Source organism: Asterias rubens, chromosome 4 (genome assembly GCF_902459465.1).
Source record: "Asterias rubens chromosome 4, eAstRub1.3, whole genome shotgun sequence".
Taxonomy (NCBI): domain Eukaryota; kingdom Metazoa; phylum Echinodermata; class Asteroidea; order Forcipulatida; family Asteriidae; genus Asterias; species Asterias rubens.
The window spans coordinates 556986-584525 of NC_047065.1; the positions used below are offsets into that span (position 1 = coordinate 556986).

General features: G+C 39.2%; 2 protein-coding genes across 2 annotated transcripts; one reads left to right on the top strand and one right to left on the bottom strand.

The window, feature by feature from the left end:
* Positions 1 to 289: 289 nt before the first annotated feature.
* On the top strand, positions 290 to 4542 carry LOC117289705 (cilia- and flagella-associated protein 20). The gene is made up of 4 exons (XM_033770944.1): positions 290 to 464; positions 1307 to 1621; positions 2641 to 2706; positions 3210 to 4542. The coding sequence occupies exons 1-4, from the start codon at positions 381 to 383 to the stop codon at positions 3321 to 3323; spliced, it is 579 nt and encodes a 192-aa protein (XP_033626835.1). The 5' UTR covers positions 290 to 380; the 3' UTR covers positions 3324 to 4542.
* A 4995-nt stretch (positions 4543 to 9537) lies between these two features.
* LOC117289607 (dipeptidase 1-like) lies at positions 9538 to 23960 on the bottom strand. Its single transcript, XM_033770808.1, has 10 exons — positions 23671 to 23960; positions 14057 to 14195; positions 13540 to 13672; positions 12900 to 13050; positions 12541 to 12610; positions 11920 to 12096; positions 11651 to 11759; positions 11439 to 11523; positions 10560 to 10698; positions 9538 to 10041 (listed from the first exon to the last, which is right to left on the bottom strand). Exons 1-10 carry the CDS (start codon positions 23844 to 23846, stop codon positions 9940 to 9942), a joined length of 1281 nt encoding a protein of 426 aa, XP_033626699.1. The 5' UTR covers positions 23847 to 23960; the 3' UTR covers positions 9538 to 9939.
* Positions 23961 to 27540: the final 3580 nt, after the last annotated feature.

The following is a 27540-nucleotide window of genomic DNA, read 5'->3' on the forward strand; positions in this document are numbered from 1 at the left end:
TCGAAAACAAAGCTGCAGCTTTTCTTGTGGTTTAGTATCTGTCTGTTTGGTTAAGTCCATTTCAAGCCGGAGGCAACTATATCGTGATTTCGAAAAGGCTGTCTTTGTTTACGCCACAACGGCTGCCTGTGTGTCACTGGTACCCGCCCGGTTGTCCAACCCCACGTAAAACTATGCACTGTTTTGGTTACCAACTGTCCTCAAGCGAGCGGAGTAATTTATTGATGCCGCTGTGTGCTTCGGTCACCAGGAAACCAACTCAAGAAACAACGTACACATTGCAAAGCTCACTTAACAACGAGAGATCCAAGCGAGCACAGCCCACGTTTGGGGTTCCCACTAAATATTCACGCCTGCAATAGTAAATCAACCATATCAACATGTTTAAAAACACATTTCAGAGCGGTTTTTTATCGATATTATACAGCATTGGCAGCAAGCCCCTGCAGTTATGGACGAAGAAGGTATGTGGCGGACAATTAGTCCTAATTTTGTATGTTTTTATGTGGTCATGATGCAAATAATTGTGATGTTAAATTTTCATGCACTTTCGTATGCGAGGTAGCCATTTTGTGTTATCATGTAATGATCTTTTGATATGGCCGACCATAGCAACTGATTGTTGAGCTGTTAATATATTACTGTTAAGGTTATAACCTCAGTTTTTATTTCGTTAACATCATTGTTACATAAATCATTTGTAAATTGTGAGAATCAATGGATATTATTGTCAACAGTTCCATTAAAATTGAAATCCCTAGCAACACATGCCAACATAACAAAAAAATCACTGATAATCAATTTGTTATGCAATTAATTAATCATTTGTTGTACTTTTCCCCATCATTAAACTGTAAAGTTGGGTAGTCTTTACCAACAGTTTTTTATTGTTTCTGTTTGGGTATTTTTAAGGCAAATTTAAATATAATTTATAAATATGAACCATGACAACTAATCTATGCTAAATTGATTGGAAGGTCGGGCTACGGGTGACATTGTTTTATGTCATTGCCAGATAGACAGACTAGTGATATTGTGTTTGTACCATGGAGCTACCTCCATGTATGTTCTATGGACATTATTATCAATATTTATCAGTCTGTTATTCCAAATGCCCGCTGACCAAACATAGTGTAGTTGTTAAGTTTTTGATGGAATCGTCAGCACTCGGCATAATTCAATGCCATGGACATGGTGTGTTAACACATTGCTTGGAACATTTTAAACATTGTCAGCTGAGCTGTATAGCAATCATGTTTGACTTTGATATCATTGTTGATTATTTGTTGTTCTTCTTTTGTTTCAGGTCCAAAACGGTCACATTAAACGCATCACAGATAACGACATTCAGTCACTAGTTATTGAAATTGTAGGAACAAATGTCAGCACGACGTTTATCACATGTCCAGAAGAACCCAAAAAGGTTCTGGGCATTAAGCTCCCCTTCTTGGTCATGATCATCAAAAATCTCAAGAAATACTTCACATTTGAGGTCCAAGTTCTGGACGACAAAAATGTAAAGAGGCGGTTCCGAGCCAGCAACTACCAAAGTACGACGAGGGTAAAACCTTTTATTTGCACAATGCCGATGAGGCTAGATGATGGATGGAATCAAATTCAGGTAAATACAGCAAGTTGTTGTCAAACATTAAGATCGCTTCTAAATAAAACACAACTAGGCCACTACTTTAAGGAATGTTACAGAATTGGTAAGAAACTAAAAATCATGAAGATCACAGATTTGCATAAAACTTACACGGTCTAATGATGATGATAGAAGAAAGCATCCCATGAAATATTTCTGTCTGAAATTTCATATTTGATGAGAAATAAATAATCTAATTTTTTCGTTTTGAGTTTATCGCACAGGGAGTGTTTTATTCATTTTTGTTTTGGCATCGATGGAATGCAAAATCTGTTAATGGTTTTTCACTGTCCTCTCGTGACCCAGATGGCCGATCGATCTCAAACTTCTATAGGTTTGTCAGTTTATGTATATGGTGGATCACATAAAGTGCTTACACTGCCAGCAACTTGTTTGCTAGCAAAGCCACTACTGTAATGTTCCTTAGAATTTTTGTGAAGGTGTTCTTGGTGCCATTGGTCTCTTAGTTAGAGATTCTTACATCATGAAAAGACATGCAACTTCATTTTTCTTTTATAAAACAACTTCAAAACTGGAAAACTAAGCAGTTCCCCTGTTTTCATTTTTTTCTTTTTCTAAATAGCGTGGATGTCATCCACACAAGAACATGTTCTTCGACTTTACTTTGCTTTCTGATTGTTTTTCCTCAGAAAAATAAGGAACAAGTTTCTATCCTCCAAAAAACCTTTGATATTCTATCCCATATGGAAATAATGGTCAGCCCTTGTTTGCAATATTATCTTACTTTTTGTCAATTCATTATGCAAATTAAGACGCACTGTTTATCTTGTAATGAGTACCAACCCTGAGCAACGATGATAATGCACAATTGGCATATTTGTCTACATTTATTTTGTTTTATTCCTCAAGCATTTGTCATTCTTCCAGTTGTTTCTTTTATTATTATTTTGATCAATCAATCAGAGGGAATTAATATGATGTCACAATAACACAGACTTGGAATTATAATCTTTGTTATTCTCTTGCCCTTGCAGTTTAACTTGTCAGACTTCACAAGACGCGCTTATGGTACAAACTACATTGAGACACTAAGAGTACAGGTAAGCAAATATTTCCAGTTAATTGTAATTAAATCCAAGCTCCCTTCAGTAATTGGCAAGGATCCTACTTAACCTAAAACACCCAAATGGTTTATACCTGACTATGGTTGTCTGCCTAGTGGCAAAGCGTAGACAGTTAGTGCAGTCCTAAATCCAACATAATCGAGCAAGCGAACTGTTGAATTTGGATAGTTTTTAAATGCTTAAGGTTGCAAAACTTGCACTAGCAAAATGGTCAGCAGAATCAAGTAAACAAATGCTGGATTTTGATTGGTTAAGGATGGCAGATGTCGTTGTCAAAACATCTTTCCAAGGTGAATTACACCTTTTTTCGAAATTTATTAGTTGTATTGGAACAAAGATGCCCATTATAAACAGATTCATGTGTGTTGAACAAGGCTAGTTGAATGTAGTCTGGGCTAACGATAAGTGCTAGTCCTACATCTGGTTTACCTTTTAACATGAGTATAACTTATTTTGTTTTTATTGCACTTTCCCCCCAGATCCACGCCAACTGTAGGATCCGCCGTGTTTACTTCTCGGACAGATTGTACTCAGAAGATGAACTGCCAGCAGAATTTAAGCTGTACTTGCCTGTAAACAACAAGGGTAAATAGCTGCAAATGAACTAACCATTGTCTCAATCTACCCTCCATATTGTCTGACGAGCCTCAGTCTCCAGTTTGAACACCGGTGCTCTTCAGATGATCCTACTTTGTCAACTGGAATTTGAAAAACTCAAGGCAATTTTTTTAAACTAATGTTATCCGAATTACATGAGAAACTTCACTCGACAGCTGGAAACAGAGCTTTAAAATGACGTCTTGTGGTTGATGACTGTCGGGATATAGGCTTCTCTGATTAGTGCCTAAACTACACAGCGGCCACAACCTCTGTTGCCCTGGTGTTAAGCCTTGGTGCCCCATCAAAAGTGTCCAAGAAACTGCAAGGGTCATCTTTGCAAGTGTTGAAACCTCACTGCTCTGTTCATTGGTTGTTTACGGGCTTCTTAGACCAACAGGACATAATTTCATGGCTCTGCTTACTGCAGAATTCTGCGCTTGCACTCACCAATCATTTTATGCTGAGCAAGCGCTGAAGAAGTCGTGCAAGCTGTGCAAGCAAGAGGACTGCCTAACGGGAAGTAGGCACAAGTAGGTGTGATGTTAGTGCTGATTCTTTGCTGATAGTCAAGAAGAGCCATGAAATTTGCCTTAATGTTTGTTTTTACTCATCTGAAACTTAAAAAGAACAAAACCAGGTATTGTGTTTACTAACTACGAAGTCCAAAAAAATCTAAAAAATAGTTTTGTAGTACAGCTCACATAAACATGGATGTGTGTAGGACTATCCTTTTGGGGATTTAAGTGGACAATTTTTTAAGCGATTGTTTCTCCCTCCCTTTTTATAATTACAGCCATGCCACTTTTTATTACTCTGCTGTAAAACCAATCAAAATTTATGTAGCTATTGTAATTTTTGTATTTAATTTTATTTAATATTCCGAGAAATTGTTGTTCATGTTCATTTCCTGATTGCATTTCAATTTTTCCTAGACATGGATGTGTGTAAAATTGGAGACAATCAGCTTCAGTAAAGTTGTTCATTCAGATACTGTTCAATTTGCATAAAATTTCATACCATGTTTTGTTTCGTTCCAAGTTGATCAACGGGAAACTGTTTAGTGTTTTGAAATGAGTTGATGTTTTGTAAAAGCAGTCGCTGTTCATGCACTGGGCTATTATTATGACTGTAAATATTAATTACAAACTGTATTTTATTCAGCAAGTGACTGTAATAAAGACTAGATTACCTTATACAAAAAAGAGATTTGTCAATATTTTGCTTTATACTACATGATATTTTGATAAGTTGGGAATTTAGTTTAAAGGTAAACAACGCAAAAAAGTAGAACACAAGTTACCCTAGAAATGGCGTGAGCAAGTTTGAAAGTTTGAGATTACAGAATGTTTACTGACTCGGAAATATCTATTTTGGGGCAATATTATTTATAATAAAACAAAACACATGTACATTTATGTAGATATCATGAACACTGGTTCAATCAATATCTCATCCATGTTGCTTTTATAGAATAGAAAAATATATCTGCATATATCGGGCAAAACTGTATTAGGTTTGTGTACGGTAAAATATAAAAAAAGAAATTTACAAAGAAAACAATACTTGACAATATTAATAACGTTTTGCAGTAGAGGGCGCTATTTCATAAATCCTTCAAAAAACATTATTGTCAGTAGAGGGCGCTATTGAACATAAAATATACATTTTTAGTAGAGGGCGCTATAATGTTTTACTATTGTCCGTAGAGGGCGCTATGTTATTTGCCTTCCAGAAAATAAAAAATTATTATTATCAATAGAGGGCACTATATCATTTGCCAGAAAATGGACATGGCGGTGTTTACAATTCGTGTTGTGGTTCGAATCGAGTTGATGGAGAAGACAACTCGGTTGATGATGAGAACCTACCATTGTAGCTACTTAAGGGTGGATGACCAATATGGCTTTGGATGATGCAGGTGATTACTCTTAGTTCTGTGACTGTTTTCTATGTCAAAGTTTTGCCTTTTGTTGAGACCATGCATATATTGAGCTCCATGTTGCCGAGTCAAAAGACGTGTGAACATGCAGTGTGTGCTGGCTGCCCCCAACAAAGCCCTGGTAGGACGTCAGTCAGTGCCATTGCACTGACGTCCTGGGTATAAAGGTTCTTTACAATGCGAAGACAAGTTTGACTACAATTTTCTTTATTTTTTACCTGATTTGAGAAGCTGAAATTCTGTTCAAACATTCATAGTGTCCCTCACTATATTCTCAACGAGAGTTCACAGCTAACAAATATCCATTGAAGAGATTATATCCGAAAATATGTCGAAGTTCTGCACTAGCGATGTTGATCATCGTGTACCACTTGATAGTGTGAGCCCAAGTGGGCATGGCTTTGAGTACAGTGCGTTATCTTGCCGCTATTCGCCGTCAAAACAGGGTAGGTGCCGTTAACTCGCTTTCAACTCCTCCAATACATTTTAAAATCCAGGAGGCACAAAATATTCCAGCTCAAATAGAATTTTTATAATTTTCAGTTTGAATTTTGGTTACAAATATGAAGGGTTTTTTCTTGTGAAAAAAAAAAATAAATTCTAAGCGTGCAGAAAAAATCGTCTGCCGCGCGCCACTTGCTTTTTCACAGTGCTTCTTGTACATGTGCGGACAACAGAGGGCGCTTTCCTGCGCGCGTATATTTTTTTTCTTGGGACGGTTAGCATGCGCTAATTTATGGTAAAAAGTGGCCTCATTTGTCCTAGGAAAGAAAAAATGCTTCCGGCTCATGAAGTCTTAGCACAAGACGTCAATGCTCGGTATCGCATAGTTTTGTGTAAATTGCTCACCAACTATTATCCATCTGCTTAGTGTGTGGTTAACGCAGGTTGACAGCGATTTGGCTGCAAATAGTAGGCCGCTAGTGATCAGTGCAAGAAAGTGTTTACACGGAAGTTAGTGCACGACGTGGGATCGGAATACGCTAATTTCAATTTTCTTTTCGCAAAATATTAACACCAAAGGAGGAAATTCATTGAGTTCCAACTACAAAGAACATGTGAGTAAAAGTTCAGACTCCCGAGTTAGGTAGAAATATTTTTAACAGATTTTTGAAAATTTTTCGCAATGGTACGGGACCTTTATACCCTGGACTCCGTCGCGTTGCCTGCAACGGAGGAGTCCAACCTGGGCTACCCCTAACCAAGAAGAAGACAATGTAAGAATGGTTAAGTAGGATTTAAAACTTTGCATGGTGGAAAGGTTTGCGGTTACACCATGTAATGACTTCATGTATCTCTTAATGAGTTGAGGATGGAACTGATTACTGAAAAGAACCATTGGTTTCAACTCGACGCTTTTCTCCAGAAGACGATCAGCATACCATGCCATGATACTGTGGATTGAAACGTCGATTTGAAACGGCTGTTAACAGTTGTTGGTACATCATAAATGCATGTAGTTTTACCGCACCGATTATGAAGTCTTATCGAGAGAAAGCACGAACAACATTCTTTCAAATTTCCCTAGCTTTAGGGAACTTCTATGAATGTTGGCGAGAATTAATTAACACTGGTTGTGCCTTGTTTCTGGCTAAATATGGCTCACTTTTAACATCGGTCTTGTCATAGTCCCGATTGTGTCATAAACAGCTAACCATGATTTATACATCATAGAGAGTGGAGGTGTCTGTTTAGATGATCTTCCCATCAAGGGAACTCTGCAAACTCCCTTGTGGGGATATAAACGCCAAGCTGACAACAGCCAACCTCTCTCCTACAAACATTGGTTTAACGTCTTTGATTATGAATTACACAAATCAAGAAGATGTGATTCAGTAACTAGACGACAATATTTATTCTAGTCATTCTGAAATCAGCGGTTAGCTTGGTGAGATTTGAACCCACAACCTTGTGATCGTGGCCGAGCAGTTAAAAAGCACAGTCACCGAACTCAAGCTCTGACCTGTTCTAATCAGGGGAGTGTGGGTTTGGGAGTCATGACACTTGTGTCTTAAAAGCAAGTCACTTAACCACTGCTTCGTCCTTTGAATGGGACGTATAGCTGTAGGTCCCGTGTGTTATCAACTATCAACGCACATAAAAGACCCCAGTACACACTTATCACAAAAAGAAGGGGTTCGCCCCCCCCCCCCCCCCCCCGGTGTTCCTGGCAATGCCACTACCATGTATCTTCAATTATGAAGACTGCACAAGAAAGGAAGAACAATCATGTGTAAACGCCAAGTTTTTTAAGTACGGGCAAGTCATACCACTTTGATTTCAGATTAATCCCATACTACTCCAACCTAGTTCATTTTATTCTTGTTTGAATACAGACTATGATGCATGGCAGGGCTTATCAAATGATGACTCTGTCAAAATGTGATGACATTTGAAAATTGCAAAACAAACTGTTGTTAAAAAATTACATTCAAGTTCATGAAGTTCGTTGTGACTGTGGAACGAGTCGGTACATTCGAACTATGCTATTAATTGATTTACAATTTCACTAGCAAAATACCATAGTTATTCTCATTTCAAAGTCGTTGTTTTAGGGGGTCAGCATTATATTTAGGTGGTAATCAAATTTGTTGGTTGAGATAATTGGCCAAACTGATAAGGCAAACCCATGTGGTATTTGATATTGCAGTCACTTTTTAAAATCATTTAAAACAATATATTTATTGAAAGCTCACCAGAAGAAAGGTTTTTTTAAAGTACTAATACAAATATTATTTGTTAATGTGATCCCTGGAGCGTCCTATTTTCAGATTGAAACCCCCTACAACAATGTACCCATAGCAACCAGTGTGTAATGTGTATCAACGCTATAGCTTCTTGGTACCTAGACGTCCCAACACAATATTTTTGGGGTTTTATAACTTTAAAGTCACCTGGAAATATAATTTTTTTCTTTCAAGCATAAGAGTATATTCTTACGAACAATAAAACAATTTTGTTAGTAATTGTTTGTCATGATTTATATGTTTAACAAATATATAAAGTTGTTTGGGGGCTGACTCCGCCTACCCCTTTTGTGACGTCAATCGAGGCAGACTTTGCCTGCAATGCGTATAGTAAACACACGTGCAAAGTACATGTACGTCCAAGTCGCGAGTTGGTACATTTCAAAAAGTGTTTTTCTGCATTCAGCAGCAATACACCTGTACACTGTACAATACACATGTACTTTGCAATTGTGTTTACTCTACGCATTACAGGCAAAGTCTGCCTCGATTGACGTCACGAACAGCGCCCTCTCGGGTCGGGGTCTACTCTTAAATTTGTAAATAACATAAGAACTGATTTTTTTAAAACCTTAGTTAACTGTTTATTCACATTCCACTCATCAAAACACATAATTATTATATTAATGACAAAAGCTTTATTTTAAAAAAATACCACTTCCAGGTGACTTTAAACTCTCCTGCCATTGTTAAAATTATGACTTCTTCGGTGATACCTAGATCGCTAACTATTTTTTTCCTCGGCTACCTATGAGGAAAAAAGATTACTTTAAGGATCACCTCTGTCTAGATCATTTGTATGATCTGGACAAACATCTATGATTATAATTATCTACATGTATAAAACTACTTGGCCTAGGCTACTCACATTGTGACCCCCAAGTAAAAAAATAACCAACATGTGACAGTTTAGGCCCAATCGGTCAGGACACACGAGACGGTGAGAGAGAAAAACCCACAAATAATATTCTCACAAACATTGTGCTTGGTCATTAAAAAAACCCCAAGCATTTCGGACAAACAAGCATTTCAAGTGAAGCTCATCCAATCCGAACATATACCTTGTATGTTACAGACCCTATAAATCACAGGACGTCCAGTAAAATAACTATGGGTCAATTACTCCAGACAGCAGGATCATTTTAACTATTCTATCCGAACCGTTATTTTATTTAAACATTTAATATCAAACTCACGTTTATTACACATTATGAAAATATCAATCTGTTAATACAACTATAATAATATTTTCAAAAAATCATTGGTTAATACAATTTGTTTTTCTTTTTCTAAAATCATTAGTAGGAATACTACAAGTTTGAACGACATCGACCCAAATCATGGAGTTCTCTCCATTGCTATTCAGTTACAAAATAGATATATTTAAAAACTGCAGTTGAAAGCGATCTTGTCCCACCAGTGAATACATCTGTCTAAATAACTACCCCCCCCCCCCCCTGAAGGAGAAACAAAAGCATTCACCGAGTTTCAGGAACTGCTTTATAGTCATGTCAATTTACAAGATTTGTTTTAAGCGTACAGGTTTATATTATTATGAATAGTTCATCAATCTAAAGAGTTGACAAGATTTATCCCTCAGGCACGTGATTTGTCAGGCTTTCCCATGGTCGTATCTTGCCTGCCAGATAGGCTCTGGAATGTACAAGCTCACCTTCTCAAACAAATTCATAGACATTTATTTGAAAATTTAAATGTGAATGGATTCTCTTCTTGGAGTTTTCCTGAAACTGATTGTCTGTAAATTGCCACTTGTGGCATGGGCCTATTGTGAAAGCAAGAAGTAGAGCATTTGATCAGTCGGCAGTGTTGTTCCCAGTTTAGCTTAGCAATGTTGATGTTTAGCTAAACAGATTAGTGTTGTGCCCAGTTAACTAAGCAGTGTTGACGTGTAAGCTGAGCAGATTAGACGTAGGTCCTGCAGGTGTTGTTAGTCTCCCATTCGTTATCTTTGGGGATAGTTTGGTCATAAGGTTTCACATCTGCCGCCATCTTCGCATCCCTCACCTGGTGGTAAAGGACAGCACACTCAATTAGACCAAAACAAAAATGGCGCCAACAATGAACAATAAGAGTGTTAGTTATTACCACGTGTGCACAAAAGCACGGAAAAGGTGCTACAGCAAGAACGGCGATTGTCAAGCAAATTGCAAAATCAGAATAAATATTTAACTTTATATAGAAACGCCTTGCACTCGCAGCAAAGTGGGCAATGTTTAGCCAATAAAGGTTTCCTTCTCTGTCTATGTAGCCCAACCAGTTTTTATCTCCCCAAATTTCAAATGTTATCTCCCCGCGAATGAGAAGCCTTTACTGGATACACTTCTCAGATTGTGTATTCCTGGTGCTAGGGATGATTCTTCCTATCGTGGGATTAATTCGCTCCGGATTGTTGGCAATATCCCCAAAACGCAACCCTTTTGAAGTGGAGTTTTCACAATTAGTTTTATTGTTGGTAAGATTATAATCAATCAAACGTTTCAAAAAACCCCAAGATATACTTTAAAGTAAATTCATTCTCTTACCTTTTCAGTAGCTCTGAAGACTCTGAGTAGATTCTCACCAAGAAGTTTCTTAATATCTTCCTCGGACCAAGTTCCCTTCTCGATGAGGGCAGCAATCAGATCAGGATACTTGGACACATCTTCAAGACCAGTGGGTAACCTGGTAAGTCCCAAAATAATATTCTCAGGTTTTGTTAGATGGTAATCAATAGTTAAAATCTTCACATTTTTTTGTAGCTGTTGTTTTCATTGATAATCCCTTATTTCTCCTTTCGTAATCCGTTATTTTTTTCCCCACTTGAGCCATTTTGGATTGATAATTCAATATTATCCGTTGGTGATTTAATCAATAATCAACACTGGTATGTCGTGAAGTGTCTTCGTCACTGCTAACGTGCGTTTTTAGTTCTTTTAGCATTTTTGTACAAGTCTTCTTATTTCTGACTGGTGTGCCTCTTGTAGCTTTCTTTCCTCGACTTGCTTCCTTCGTTTGCTTCTGGACTGTCTTCAACTCAACTACTGATTTATAGTTTAACACGTTTCTGGCTTGATCAATTCGTAAATAGAAATGACGTGATTTGAGATGTGCTAAGATGACCAAAGACTTCAATAGATCGCCTCCTATCGATCCTGCATTTTGGGTACCAGACTAGGCGCTTTCTAAACTACGGCTTAGCTTGTGCTTGGGCTCAGGCTCTGTCAGTTAGTTTGAAAACGCGTGCATTCGGTACGGAGCTTCCAAGAAGGGCCCCGAGCCTAAGCCAGATCAGAAACCAAAACAGCTTCATTTCAAAAGGAGGCCGTACTTCTCATTTCCATATATAGGTGTTTTCGAAACGCAGACTTGGTACTGATTGGTATTTGGAGTACATAATTTGAATATCAGATAATTTAACTTACGTTCCTACGCCGTCGTAATCACCTCCAATGCCCACTATGTCGATCCCTTTACCATTGCTGATGCCACGGATGTGCTCAATATGTTCTGCAAAAACAAGATCGAGAACAAATTGTTAGGTTGCTTTTTTACGAATCAAAATCCCCCGGGCTGAACCATAGATTCACCACGGTCCACATAGGTCTACACTCTAAGAAATATAAACGAGTCTCACGTATAACTTGCTCCATCGTAGCTTCGCTTGGGTCAGCACTGACGTTCATTGGTGGACAGTTGATGTACTCCGTGTAGAAATTCACCATAACGACCCCTTGGTTTTCAACCTGAGTTATAAAATAGCAAATAAATCACAGTCATTATTGGACGAGTAGTTGGCAGGTCAGTGTGGTTCTGACTTTAGGCTTTGGTTCATCGGAGTATTTATGACCAGTATCTAATGTACAACATGATTGGAATGTGATTTTGAAATGAGTATGCACTTACGATGCGCTCCAGCACTGAATCCGGAACGTTCCGGTACGAGCCGCAGACGGAAAATGCCGAAGAATGACTGTAAATGACGGGAGCTTCGACAATGTCAAGGACAGCATTCATGGTGGCTACTGAGACATGGGATAAATCCACGAGCATTCCCAGTCGATTCATCTCACGGATGACTGCCTGATGGGGTAGAAAGGGAAATCAAGGTCATTGTATGTCAAGGTCATTGTATAGCTGGTATATAAGGCCATTGTATATAGCTGATGTACTATAAGGTCATTGTAGAGTACTATCAATTATACTGCTGGTATAATGTCATTGAATAGCTGATGAAAGGTCATTGTATAGCTGATGAAAGGTCATTGTATAGCTGATGAAAGGTCATTGTATAGCTGATGTACTATAAGGTCATTGTAGAATACTGGGAGGTCATTGTATAGCTGGGTTAAGGTCATTTATATAAGGTCATTGTATAGCTGATGTACTTTAAGGTCATTGATACTAGGTCATTATATAGCTGACGAACTTGACGCCGCATTGAGGAAAGCTACACTCATAACATATACCATGTAACCTTTTGTATCCACGAAAGTCTATTCATCTATCAACCAGTTTGGACCTTACCTCCCCAAAGTCATTTATTCCACCGAGCTGGAATGGGGTTGGGTCACTCTCCTCCAGCCAATTGTCGGCCCTGATGTCAACAAACAAAATAAAGCAAAATATATCAACTGAACTTTAGCAAGTAGGGGCCTATATTCCAAATGTTATATTGATAAATGTTAGTGTCAGGTTTCCCTGGTTTGAGTGTAGAAACAAAGAATGATACTTTTGTTTAAAAACTTTGGAAGAATGTTGAAAAACACGTCTGCTCACGAAATGTAAGTTCACCATTTCTTGTGACAATGCCTTGTCACGTTCCTGTGCTTTGTCTCCATGAACTATCTGTTTATAAGTCAATAATTAATGTTTAAATGATTTACCATGGGGTGTTGCAGCTGTGGGTAACCGTCATGTAGCGGACACCCAGTTCATAAAGCATGCGCAATACGCCCAGATGACTGTCAATGTTGTGACCGCCCTCAACGCCGATAAGGGAGGCAACTTTGCCTTTACTGTGGGCGTCCACAATATCTGAAATTGACAAGAACGCAGAATGTTGTCTTTCAAATGCCATGAAACATTTTTATGTTAATCAATGTCTCACGCAATTCCATTCAAAGTACAGAACTGGTGTATATTACAGGGTTTGCTCTTAGTCGTTTTCAGTTCACCAGTGGTCACTAGACTGGGCCCCTAGGGTCTTTTTCCGCAATGATAAAGACAGGTACCAGCTTGGGGTTCCGTCGGTCAATTTTGGAGCAGTGTGCATGTTGCACAGTGCTTGGAAACACCAAACCATGATCAAATAGAGCCTAGAGCCAGGGTTTGGAATATTACAAGCCCGACCAGCCCTAAGAAGAAGTAAACTAAAACTACAACTTGCATGTAAAACTGTAGGAGTGTTGGCTCGCTGAAAAAAGAACCGGTGTGGTCTGACGTTTCGAACAGAATTCTCTACTGTCTTCAGAAGAGAAAGTACATAAGCGTATTATCTATCCTGAACTGGTTCCCTTGACCTACCATCGGCAGATGTAGCAAACTGGAATGACTCGGGATACCAGTCACACATTCTTTTGATGACGTCAATCTGGTCCAGTATATGATTAATGGCATCTTTGTATTGGGAATTACAAGATGTGTAGGCGGCCCAAAACTAGAAAGTAAACAAAGGGGAACAAAGTGATTATTAAAAAACACATAACCATAGATCTCTATTATGTTGATATATGAGAGATCAATGCACATTTTGCACTGACGTCACACTAGCAGCCACTGTGCGTCCACCTTGCACTTACACGCGGACGACCCAAACTCACAAAATGGCACAGCCAATACTGCGAGTGATGATGTCAGCATTTAGTTTTATTTCTTATAGCTGATATATTATAGTACACGGTACTTAAATAGCTGAGGGGTAAAGAGAGCATGTGTTAGTTCATTTTCTAAAGGTTTAGCGAAGGGGGTAATGTTGAGAGGGTGGAGCGGAGTTTGGGGAGGGGGCCGGGAGGGGGGTGGGATGAGGGGTGCTCTCACTCACCTGGCCCCCGACTTTGCCCGTCTCAAGCCGGGGTATATCGGTGTGAAGTGTTGTTGACCCGCTCAGATCGGCACTCAAATCAACGTCTTTCAGCCTGTTGTTGTACAACTTTTTCAGTTGCCATGGCAAATCATTGTGGCTGTAAGAGAGGAAAAGGAATACCCACTGATTATAATCAACCGACAAAAAATTGATGCAAAATGGGAAACAAGAGAACGGGTATTAAAATACCGTTTATTTTTGAAAGAAATCCCAGAACTGATGGAAATTCCTATTTTGATGAGAGGGCAGGGCCGTTTCTATTTCACAAAGGGCACTTCAATTGAGACACCTTTGAAGGGGCACCATCCTTCACTATAGACGTTATGTCACAGTACAATGCAGGTAGGGAATTCTGTCCGCCCATAGTCCGCCGGAGATTCTCTTCCCCATTATGGGAACAAGGGCTGGAGGAGGAGGGTTAAAAAGAGGGCGCTATCATAAGTAGTTTGAAACAGTTCGCCGTATGATGGAGAGACAGGATCTTCGGGGAGAGAATTTCCTGCCACACCGGCCTTCGGTTGCTATCATCCGTAAAGATAATGCGTGTGTGTGTGTGTTTGAAAACAACATTGAGGTTTTCAACTTGTTTGTGTTTTATCAGTTGCTGTTTGAGTAGGATTAGTATTGCAAATTCCTCTGGTATTCCACCGTAGGAATGTACACTGGGCACATTTTATATTTTGACGTCTCATTGTGACATTGCACTTTTCGACATAACATGTTGCGCTTGTTGAATATCTAACTTCCATAACAGTTGAGGCGAGTGGTTGGTTTGGAAGCAGCTCCATGTTAGACTAATCCCAAGTAACCGCGGCGACCTGTATCCGCAATGATAGCGACAGGCACCAGTCTTTATTGGATAGACATAATATAATGTGTTAGTGCATTGACTTATAACAACCAGACTGATTGTTAAAAGAGAGGGGACAGTAGAACAAAGGCACTCAAAAGTGACCCTGTCCCCCAGTCATTACAATCCATTGTATGTTTATGTCCTCACATTTTTACATCCTTAACATTTTAGTCTATGGAGAGTGTTCAGTTAGAGGCATAAACGAAAGTCCTCACGTGAATGTACAGATCAAATTGTGTGCGTGTAGCATAGCATGCAATGTCAAAGGTACATCTGTCACAAATCAGCAAGTTGTAGAGGCCGGTACATCGCGTTGCGCACGGGCCTGGATTCCCTGGGAGAGAGGGTGTGATATCTCGGCTTGACTGCTAACAAAAAGTAAGGAAACTTTTTTCAATCCAGTATATTTTGTTATTATTTGTTACTCTCTTTGTATGTGGTATATATCATTGCAAAGCTGAACTGTTCCTCTTTAAAATGATACCGTAATTGCAATGATTACATGTTGCTGGACTTGACCACGTTAATGAGAATGAGACAAAGTCACAAATCAAATGTGCCAAAATTAGCAATTTTGTGTTACTGTGTGAACAATCAAATTGACACTGTAATTCAAACAAGCAAGACAACTGATCTTAATCCACTTTATTGAGACAAGAAGTTTGGTATTATACAAAAAGTTCAGTAAAAAGTGGATGATCCGAAGGCGTTGATGACAGCCTGGCACCTTATTCTCATGCTGCACACAAGTCTTGTGATGCGCTGATGATGAGGGATGGCGTTCCATTCTTCATTAAAGAACCTGGTTAGGTCAGCCACAGTTGGTGGTTCTGGCGCGGACAGCGAGGCCAAGCTGGTCCCACAGATGTTCCATGGGATTCAGGTCTGGACTGTTAGCAGGCCTATCCATCTGGTGCACCCCAACATTTTTCAGGTAGTCAGTCACCAGTCGGGCTCGATGGGGGCGAGCGCCGTCATCTTGAAAGATGGCATTTGGAGTCTGCCAGTATGGGAATGCATTCGGCTGTAGAATATCGTCTTGCAAATACCCATCAAACAAGGTGTTTTTCATGAGATGAGGGTAAATTGTGTCCGATGAGCTCACTGGTGCAAATCATTGTGTAAACCATTAATGGTTCTGAAAAGCTTGATCGGTTCGATTATTGAGCATTACCTATTGACCATTCACAGACAACAGTAATTTTGGCACATTTGATTTGTGACTTTGCCTCATTGTTATTCGTGTAGCCAAGTTCAGCAACATGTAATCATTGCAAATGTGAGCAGGTGTACATTGACCCGGACATTTGGAACCCCGGCGCGCCTGTAATAGTCACTCCCCATGTGTTTCTGATTCCAGATCCTTTGGTGTCGAACTGCAAATGGTTTTTCCATTTGATACCACGAGGTTAATCAGTTTAAGGACAAACCATGATTTATGGTTTAAACCACGGAGGCCGTAATTCAAATAGTTCAACCACCAGAGAGAAAGGATCAACAGTGGATGTTTCCCCGTATGGTTAAATCAATCAGCTTCTGGAATGCCATTAGTTTCACTTAAATATCAATGTTGTACAGTATGCATGCCTTCCTCTACTTGCTTTTTGGTTACATAAACTAAACATGGTTGTCAAAATCTATTCTCATTGATAATAAAGTGAATGATACCGATCCTTATAAGAAACACTTCCATTCAGACTTTTGTCAAAGTCGAGAAAATGCCATTTGTTTGACGAACGTATTGCTCTCTAACCATTTACTGCGCAGTCAAAGTTAGGAGCTTTACAAGACCGTGCGCAAAATCACGTGCAAAACACAAACCTTTTTGTTTGCCTGTTTAACAAGCAAAGTATATAACCTTTGATTTTTTGGCACCGTTCAATGTCCATCCATACAGGAAGAATAATATCTAAGTAATAGGAACACACGATACAAGACTTCTCGTGTCACTGAGACGAAAACTATGTTCGTGTAATTGTTTCACTCATTTAAACAAACAAATACAGCGTTTCAGCAAGTAATTTTAAGGAAGCTTTTTGTCACCATTTTCTTTAAACCGTGTAAGTTAATGGTAAATCTGTGAATTTATTTGTGTATTACCAGCAGAAGTACTTTAATAGGACGTAAACATTGATGTCAAGGTGGGAAGATTTGGTTGCCATGGTTGCCGTGGTGTAGGAGTGTTGAACCATGTTAAACTATGGGATTGGAATAACTGTGAAATGTTTAATGGCACTGCAATTAAACTTATACGACCCGAATATTGCTGCATGAAGGTTGTGAACAAGGCTTAGATTTGGAGGCAATTTCCCTGACTGCATTAAATATGATAGCAACATATATATTAGTGAACTGTACACCTGTAAGGAAGCTACAGTGCAGAGATAATATGATCAGGGGAAGTAAGAACTCGGCTGTTACGACGTTATTAATACTGGATGTAAACAGTAGTTATCGTATGATGGTACCCTACACCCAACCACTTGACCTCTTGACCTCAATGTAGACTTAATATTTAAAGGCAAAGTACAGCATTAATAATATTCATTTTGGTTTTTCACCCAGATACCCCGATTTGTGTTAGCACTGTATACTCGGTAAACTTTCACGAGTTCTGTAAACAAATATCACAGGCATATAACTCGGGTTGGATACGAACCCACGACCTTTGGAATTCTAGAGCAGTGTCAAACTAAACCAGACACCTATTTTACAGGATAAATCGTTATCAACAATAAGCTGGCATTTATATACAGCGCCTTTTCCATAAGATGCACTAATCCCTTGGATGTCTCCGTCACATAAATTAGCAATTGTAGAACACAAATGTGACAGTATAGATGTATATAAATGCTTACTAACATGGAGTCTCCAGACTCTAGAAATACTGAAATACTGTCACAGTTACAGAGAAACGTTACTGTCAGAAACGTTTCTTAGATTATGTATTCCAATTCTTCCTGCATGGCATAACCGCTCCGGATTTTCAGCACTATCTGAAAATACTAGCAACTTTTCACAGAAATTTTCACATGTTATGTTTTATTTTATTTCTAAACTATACATCTATATAGGATTAAAACAGTCAAGCTGTTCCAAAAACCCAAAATGTCTTTCCTTTAAAGACAGCAATCTCCAAACTTCTATGCTAGGATACCGAGAAGTACTTAAATCAACCCAGTAATCTTTCTCATTGGTTTAATATTGACACAACTGCCGGGTATTAACCTGTCGAGTAAACATCACTTTTAACTCATAACCATTCAACGAGATTAGATTTGTTTGCAAAACTCTTACAAAGTACATAATCGGACAACCCTTTCAATATTAGCCCAACCTATCGTGTATACACACAATTCTTAACCGTTGCCAACTCACGACGGCAGGGACCCGTCCCTTCAGCAATTTGCTTTTCTGTACATCAAAATTGCTACACTTTCGTTGTGCTTTTCAATTGGCTTTTTCTAAATTGATTCAAAAAGGGGAATCCTTTTAAAAAAATCTGGAATGTTTTTGGGGATGGCAATGCTATAGGCTAGGCCTACATCAGAACAGAATTGCGTTCCGTGAAGCCCACTATATCGACCATGGTCTATAGAGGGAATGGTCGCATCGGAGAAGTATTAATGCTCTACGCCCATCTTCCAGGCACTCAAAGGCACGCCCATCTTCCAGGCACTCAAAGGCACGCCCATCTTCCAGGCACTTAAAGGCACGCCCATCTTCCAGGCACTCACAGGCACGCCCATCTTCCAGGCACTCAAAGGCACGCCCATCTTCCAGGCACTCAAAGGCACGCCCATCTTCCAGGCACTCAAAGGCACGCCCATCATCCAGGCACTCAAAGGCACGCCCATCTTCCAGGCACTCAAGGCACGCCCATCTTCCAGGCACTCAAAGGCACGCCCATCTTCCAGGCACTCAAAGGCACGCCCCTCTTCCAGGCACTCAAAGGCACGCCCATCTTCCAGGCACTCAAAGGCACGCCCATCTTCCAGGCACTCAAAGCACGTTTGTCCGAATCACATGAAGATTGTAAGCAATAAAAAGGGCCACTGACACAAACAATAAGGCTTTACTATACCCTTACATTGTTTGTTTTTACCCTTACACCGATGTGTATTAATTGCCAACACACGAGTTCTGGTCAGAATTCACTCCTAGCTGTCCCACTGGCTGGTATAGTGTTCAAAACATCCTTATTTAAATGTAAAATAGTGAACAAGTTGAGGGATAAGTGACATGGCGAGCTAATAGTTCCTGCTGGCCAACAGTCAGCCCAAGCCCTGTTGCAGGTTCCTGCTGGCCAACAGTCAGCCCAAGCCCTGTTGCAGGTTCCTGCTGGCCAACAGTCAGCCCAAGCCCTGTTGCAGGTTCCTGCTGGCCAACAGTCAGCCCAAGCCCTGTTGCAGGTTCCTGCTGGCCAACAGTCAGCCCAAGCCCTGTTGCAGGTTCCTGCTGGCCAACAGTCAGCCCAAGCCCTGTTGCAGGTTCCTGCTGGCCAACAGTCAGCCCAAGCCCTGTTGCAGGTTCCTGCTGGCCAACAGTCAGCCCAAGACCTGTTGCAGGTTCCTGCTGGCCAACAGTCAGCCCAAGCCCTGTTGCAGGTTCCTGCTGGCCAACAGTCAGCCCAAGCCCTGTTGCAGGTTCCTGCTGGCCAACAGTCAGCCCAAGCCCTGTTGCAGGTTCCTGCTGGCCAACAGTCAGCCCAAGCCCTGTTGCAGGTTCCTGCTGGCCAACAGTCAGCCCAAGACCTGTTGCAGGGACGATTAGGGATGACATTGTGAAGCTGCCTTTACTCTTGTCTTAGGATTGGACATTAAGAGAGGGAATCTATACAATGTATTCAAACTGAGTTTATCAAAATGATGTCTGTATTTCTGAGCTTATTGACGGTTCGTTCGGAAATCTGGGGGGGGGGGGAGGTGAACACAATTTATTTATTAGCCTTAAATGTAGGTCATGTATGTACGAAAAAACCTTTGAATTGACAAATAATTGATTTATAGAGCACAAAGCACACCAATACAGATTCTAAATGTTTTTGTAGAAGAAATACTTTGTGTTTGTTTTTTCTTTCCAAAAATGTCTCTAAAAAAGTACAACTCAGCGTTACCGAACCGTGGCCGGCAGTCAACAAAGGGGTTGGCCTCCGTTTTCAAGACCTGCCGGAGTATTGTGGCGTATAAAAAAAAGATATTTAAACAAAACTATAAATTGTTGTGAACATTAAAGAAAAATGGTGTCGATAGCGAAATTGAAGCCTTCTAAACTGTGAATAGAGGTACAAACCCATTGTGTGCCCAGCAAGATGGCGTAATTGAGCAAGTGTTTCAAGAAAAATGAGCATGAAAGTTTGATCTCTTGTCTGCCATTCATTAGTCATTAACAGGGAGGTTAAATTCTGCATGGGAATTGGAAAACATAATCTTTGAGTAGTGTGTTACTTTTTGCTTTGAGTAGTGTGTTAATTTTTGTTTTGAGTAGTGTGTTACTTTTTGCTTTGAGTAGTGTGTTACTTTTTGATTTGAGTATAGTGTGTTACTTTTTGCTTTGAGTAGTGTGTTATTTTTTGCTTTGAGTAGTGTGTTACTTTTTGTTTTGAGTAGTGTGTTACTTTTTGCTTTGAGTAGTGTGTTACTTTTTGATTTGAGTATAGTGTGTTACTTTTTGCTTTGAGTAGTGTGTTACTTTTTGTTTTGAGTAGTGTGTTACTTTTGCTTTGAGTAGTGTATTACTTTTTGTTTTGAGTAGTGTGTTACTTTTTGCTTTGAGTAGTGTGTTACTTTTTGCTTTGAGTATAGTGTGTTACTTTTTGCTTTGAATAGCGTGTTACTTTTTGCACCGGGATAAAAAAGAATATAATTTGTTTTTAAAAAAGGAAGAAACTTCACTTTTCATGATATGCATTCTTCATGAAAAATGGCGTTGGAGTAATAGTCTATATGCTACACTTCCAACCCACGAGAAGTACACCAAAACAAAATACAGAAACATTTTTTCTTTAGACATATTATGGTCAAGTAGAATGTGAGAGCATGTTTAACCATGGTTTAACCCACGGTATTGTGTATTTCCTTCAAATGGCCGCAAGACTAGAACCGATACGCGCACAATGATGGGAATGGCGCGTCGGTACACCGCGGTGGTTGTAAAGTTAAACTATTGGCCTTCATTGGTTTGTCTATGAAAACGAATTTATGGGTGTTGACATGACTTATGATAACCACGTCTATAAAGCAACATTTGGTAACATAATAACCTCTTGAATTGTGAGGCCAGCGAGGATTTTACTTACAAAAAAAACCCACTTTAATTGTTAAAGTAAAAACAAGTTTTGGAATGGATGACGTAAATTAGTATTGTACCATTGTCATTAGTATACACCATCAATCAAGGTTTTCTGGTAGTGTAAAACCGTTTAATTTAACCACTTATTTATCAATTATGATGGTCTTGATTTTCTTGGTCGGCTACTCGAGTCATTGAGACAATCTATATTTTTAGTATGGGGCTGTGAGGTAACAAGTATGGGGCTGTGAGGTGAGGTATGGTTGGAAATGAGTTGAATATGAATATTTATAGGCAGTTGGCGTCTGGGATGTATTGGTATCGAGAACGAGAACCACGCGGATCAGAAACTTCAAACTTCAAATTTTGTTTACAGATTGCAAGTCGCTGCCTATTCAAATCAACGTTGCGCATGAGTGGGGCCTTACTATCCAGAGGTGTTGGGATGGTGTTTCGAACAGTCGTATCGAACGTGGTATCGCTGTTTTTGTTACCATGCTGGAGGCATAGAGCTCAAGGGTATAGTTTGTGTCTCACCTCTGAGGGTCTCTGTTCATCACCTAACAATATATAGTCTGGGTTTGTTTCTCTATCCCAATTTATTCTAGATATTTGTGAATATAAATACATTATTCCATTACAATATATGTATTACCGACCGCAACATTAACTTTGAACGACAAGAATCATGGTGTGAGTTAAAGGCAGGGTAACCCTTTGGGTAATTACTCCAAAATGTATGACCAAACAAACTTACTTTGTGAGAAGCATGTCTCATAAGATGGATATTCTTCCTGCGTGGATAACCACTCCAGGTTTTTTTGCAGATATTTCAAAAAGGTCCAACCTTTGAAATGACATGTTTCACAGGTTGGTTTCATCGTATATAACTATAATCTAAACGAGTAAAGGATTAAAACAATCGAACGGTTCTATGAAAAAAGGGGGGCATCTTTTGCCTTTAAGCTCAAAGTGGCCCCGTATGCAATCCTTCCTCACAATGTACACAATATAATATTAAGATTACTGGCAGAAGAAGATAGTTACTCGACAGATTATTGACCATCAAAACTTACTTGATTATAAAGCCGGAGAGCTGTTGATATAATGTATACGAAAATTGCTTCAAGCTTTTCTGGGGCATCTGAAAGCTCACATTATGCAACAATGGTGTTTTTCTTTCTTTCATGGTTTTCTTGCAACTTCGATGACCAGTTAATCCCCAAATCTTGTTATTTTTATTTTTATTTTTGTATACATACGTTTGGGTATGACGCCACTGGTTTGTGACTTTAATTTACCCAAAGTATACACTGCTTTTAAAGTGACCCTGTTTTCTACATCGAATGAATGCATCAAAAAATGTTATCCTTGAACCCAGAATCAAGTCAACTACAGTTTCGAGCACCGCTGAGTGCATTTCCCAATGCCATTGAACCGCATGCACTTTCAATTCAACAGGTTGCATGTATAACTAATGGTATTCAACCAGCGACCTGCCCTCCGTTTGGACCTGAAACGAGTCCCCCACCCCAGATTTCACTGACTGCATTTTTGTCACACTCATGATCTTTCAGTGGCACACGAGTACAGACAACCAGTTACAGGCAATCTCCCATGCTGAAGAGAAGACATTCACAATTTAATGTTCACATATTGGGGATCGTAACACATTGTTTGAAAAATACCCCTGAGCTACCAAAGTGGTCTTGTAGCATGCACTGCAGTTTGTTGCCTCCAAGTTGCCTATAAAAGTTGACTCGTGTGACAAGACCCTGACAATAATTTGACTCCAATGTAAGTCATTTGGCACGTGGGTTCAAGTTGAGGAGTTTCCCCACCTTTTGGGATGGGGTGGGATTGTCTCTCACTTACTTACAATAGATGTATCCTAGATTGTTTGATGTGCTACGTAAAGGTATCCAGTCATTATTGTGCGTCTATGCTACTAGTACTACCAACGTCTCTTGTAAAGCAGTTGGTGTGTTGTTTAAACAACATTTTTATACGATAATAGGTCTATTTCCATTTTACTGTTACTTTAAAGTCCTCCACGATTTTTTCGGTCCATACTAATTTGACATCACTCGTTTGAATGTTCCCCGTGCACACAACGTTCTAGGTTAAACAGCTTTCAGTGTGTAGCTGGGCCAATGATTTGGAACAATCTCCCAACTGTCATTTAGAATCTGTTACTCTAACGGCATTTCGTGGAAGTTCTTAAGACTCAACTTATTCCGTTATCTCATCTTTCAAGTGCGCTGTGATCCATTGAGCCTTATTAATATAAAATGTTATTTGTTGATAACAGCGCAGCAGACTACTTGTTTCAAGTCTTCTTTTATCAACTGGGAAAATGAGACACACCGTCACAAGGTGCACACAGTAAACAACAACAATAACTTGGGGAATAAACCTCTAGACTTACCCGTCAATAAGAGGCGTTTCAGACATGTACTGCACTGCGAGATCGCGGCTTGCCGAAGAACCATCTTTCCTACTACGGGAATTAGAAACCGGTACAGCTATGGCCACAGTTACCACTACCGCCACAAGTGTGATGGCCAAACCAATGGCAATGTAATGCTTTCTGTTAAGACCCATCTCTTGACCTTGTCCACTCTCTTCTAATACTTCAATACAAGCCTCTCCTGGAGTCTTGTCTTTACTAAGGTGCAGAAGAGCTGTTGTGCGTTTGCGTTTCTCCAAGTGGTGTGAGCGGCGACAATGCTGACAATGCTGTTGTAGCTACCAGCAATTTCTATTGGTCCAAGCAGGAGGCGCTGGTAACCACAGAAGCAGTCAATTTGGTTTACTGGTACCATCATGATGGTATGCAACTGCCGTAAAAGTTTGGTTTAGCCGGCAGAGGGCGTTTCCTATTTCGGCTGCCATCATACAGTTTGTCGCGAGAGCATAATTTTATTAGTGGTGTTTTACCGCACTAAATAGGCACAAATTTATGCGCCAAACTAGTTATCATTTGTTGTGAGCCCACACAGTTACATTTGAATAAATGTTTTGGTGTTGTGCAATTCGATTGTGGTATATAACATTCTATCCGGAGCTGGGCTCTGTGCTTTAACTTTGGTGGTGATACGCGTTAAAGTTGGTCGTCAGGCTTGGCAATTTGAGGAGTTAATCTGCCTCATGAAACTGACAGAAAGTCAGTTTGAGAAGAGCACATTTTCCAGTGGTGTTTTTTCGGGGTAATTATCAAAAATTCCAAAAGCACAGGATGAGAGACTGATAATTTTGTTAAGTGTTTGTTTTATTAAAAAAAAAAAAAAAAAAAAAACAACTCAGCGTTAGTCGATTAGTGACGGTTGATAGTGTGGTGCACCCGTGTCGAGGGAGCATTTTTGTATCAAGAAAACAAAGTGAAAGGGCAAGAGCGCCCTCTCGCCCTGGTGCACTGCACTCGGCTTCCAAATGAACAACCCGTTATTTGATTTTTAAACGTTTGATTGGTCAAAATGACTATTCAGATGCGTAGGGGAGGGTCGTGCGAGTGGGGGCGGGCGGGGATTGGGGCAACGTTGAAATGAATTAAACCGACAGTTTGGATTATTTGAGATGTGGTTTAATTAAAATATAATACATATACATTATATAAGCAGACTGCTCTATAACATCAGGCTGCGTATACATACTTAGGGTTGGCCACCCCTTTTAAACTCAAACACACACATATCATGAAAAGGTCCTATACAGGTTATGTTGAGTCAAATGTTTTTTGACCTAGCGGTAAACTACAGAGATTTTTTTCATATGACTTATGTTTGGCAATGTTTGAAAGTGAACGGACTGACAACATGTGTACCATCACACTGAATCGTGGAGCAGTGAACAAAGGGCCAATGTAAATTGAACCCTCACTGATTATAAAGTCAAGAAATTTAAATTTGCTGTTCCAAACTGCTTATTGTATTGATTATAAAGTCAAGAAATTTAAGTTTGCTGTTTCAAACTGCTTATTGTATTGATTATAAAGTCAAGAAATTTAAATTTGCTGTTCCAAACTGCTTATTGTATTGATTATAAAGTCAAGAAATTTAAATTTGCTGTTCCAAACTGCTTATTGTATTGATTATAAAGTCAAGAAATTTAAATTTGCTGTTCCAAACTGCTTATTGTATTGATTATAAAGTCAAGAAATTTAAATTTGCTGTTCCAAACTGCTTATTGTATTGATTATAAAGTCAAGAAATTTAAATTTGCTGTTCCAAACTGCTTATTGTATTGATTATAAAGTCAAGAAATTTAAATTTGCTGTTCCAAACTGCTAATTGTATTGATTACAAAGTCGATACCAGTACAAGTTCTCAATAGAAAGCAATGTTGACTCTGAGTCGAGAAGATGTTTGACGGCTTCTAAAAAACCCTGTATACATGTACCAATATTGCTTATTTCCCTTGCCCAAAAGTCGACTAAGATCGACATGAACGTGATGTACACAATCCCTTGTTAGTCTGCTGCCACCTAGCATTCCATTGTCTCCCATTGTTTTGTCGATGTTTCCACTATAACGGGGTTATCGAATTTGATGCAGTTTTCGTATGCAGGTTTCGTGGTGTGTTATGTTGAAAACTGGGGAATGAAATTTACCGTGACGAAGACACGTGTTAAGACAAAACAATGAATACCAAAGTACAACAGGTTTTAGTTTTTAGTTCCAGACTCAATCTTTTAACAACATCCCCCATAATTCCATTGACACATTTGAATCGAGCTAACATGTTCTACTCATTCACGTGGGGGCGACGGTAAATTATTTCTGCGAAGGGGATTGCTTTTCGGAAGGGGTGGGCTCTCAAGGAGCCTCCCCCTTTATACACCAATGCGAACTCTGCTCCTTGACCATTCGTATAAGGGAACGAGTAAAATTGAAATTGAAATCTTTGCGGAGAAGTGAAGTATTATTTTGTTGGTAGACGCCATTTTGTTTTGGCGAGTTGCACTGTGATGTTTTCACTTTTAGACCCAACTTAACCATTATGTACAGAGTGTATCAGGAGTTCATGTGATGAGTTGTTACTATTTTTGTTAAATATACGTGTCAACACTTATCATGCACACTGGTTTTTTTTTAAAAGGTTAATAGTATAATACACAATACTTACAAAATAATGAGTCGGCTGTAATTCTTATGATAATTAAAATAATAATAGTATTTACACGGTAATAAAAATTATCTTTTATGCTTCGTCCTGTGTTTAGGAGATTCTGCCCCGATTTGTGTTTCCCCTAACGCTAAATATTAACATGGGATGAAGGAAGTGGATTCAAAAGAGGGCGCTATCATGCGACATTTCTACGTTACGGGGACAGAATCTCCTACCACACCGGGAATACAACAATGCTATACGTTTTGTACAAGAATACATTATGCAACTCTACCATAATTGATCTTTTAGATTGTGATGTATTATCAAAACTAAAAGATTCTTGTCGGTGAATATAGTTATTAATTTATGACGCGTCCAACCAGGCCAAAACCAGCCACTTCTCAGAAATGAGTAAAATGTTGTATAATGGGAGACTTAGGAACGCTAGGTGGCAGCAGACCTACCAGGTTCATTTATATTGTTTACATTATTCTGAGCATGTGCACAATGGGTTTACCGGGTAAGCCTGCTGCCACCAAGTGTTCAAAATGTCTCCCATTGCACCAATGATGAGAAGACCACTGAAACATGACCCATGCTATCAATGGTGAAAATACAAAAGCCATGATATCAAGGTGGTATGATGTCTTAAAGTATCTCATTTTAGAATTCATTTAGAAATAATATGTAACTTAATGATTCCCTTTCACCACCGTGAATTGGATCAATAGGAAAACTCTTCTTTTCGTCTCTTGGTGAGCAAATATAATCTAGTTCTGAATTTTGGCATGGTTTTGTCACACAGCGTCAATTTATACAGACTTAGAATAAAGAATTTGTTTCGTTCTATCGAAATCCTATAATACAGAGTAAATAAATAATAAACAATTTAACTGACTATGATAAAAGAAGGGTACATCATTGGTGTCAAAGTCGCGACATAGCATTTTGTAAGGGGAAACTTTTGGGTCGCTAGGTGACAGCATACTAACCAAGTAACAACCATTGTTCTCAGCAAAGTGCACATTTTCAGAACAACGTAAACAATGAAAATTTACCTGGTAAGTCTGCTGCCACATAGCATTCCAAAGTCTCTTTTTGTAAATAATACAGAGTGATTTTTTGATAATTCTGACTTTTTATTTTGTACATTTTTTTTTGCGGGGGGGGGGGGTATTGTTGTTGTTAC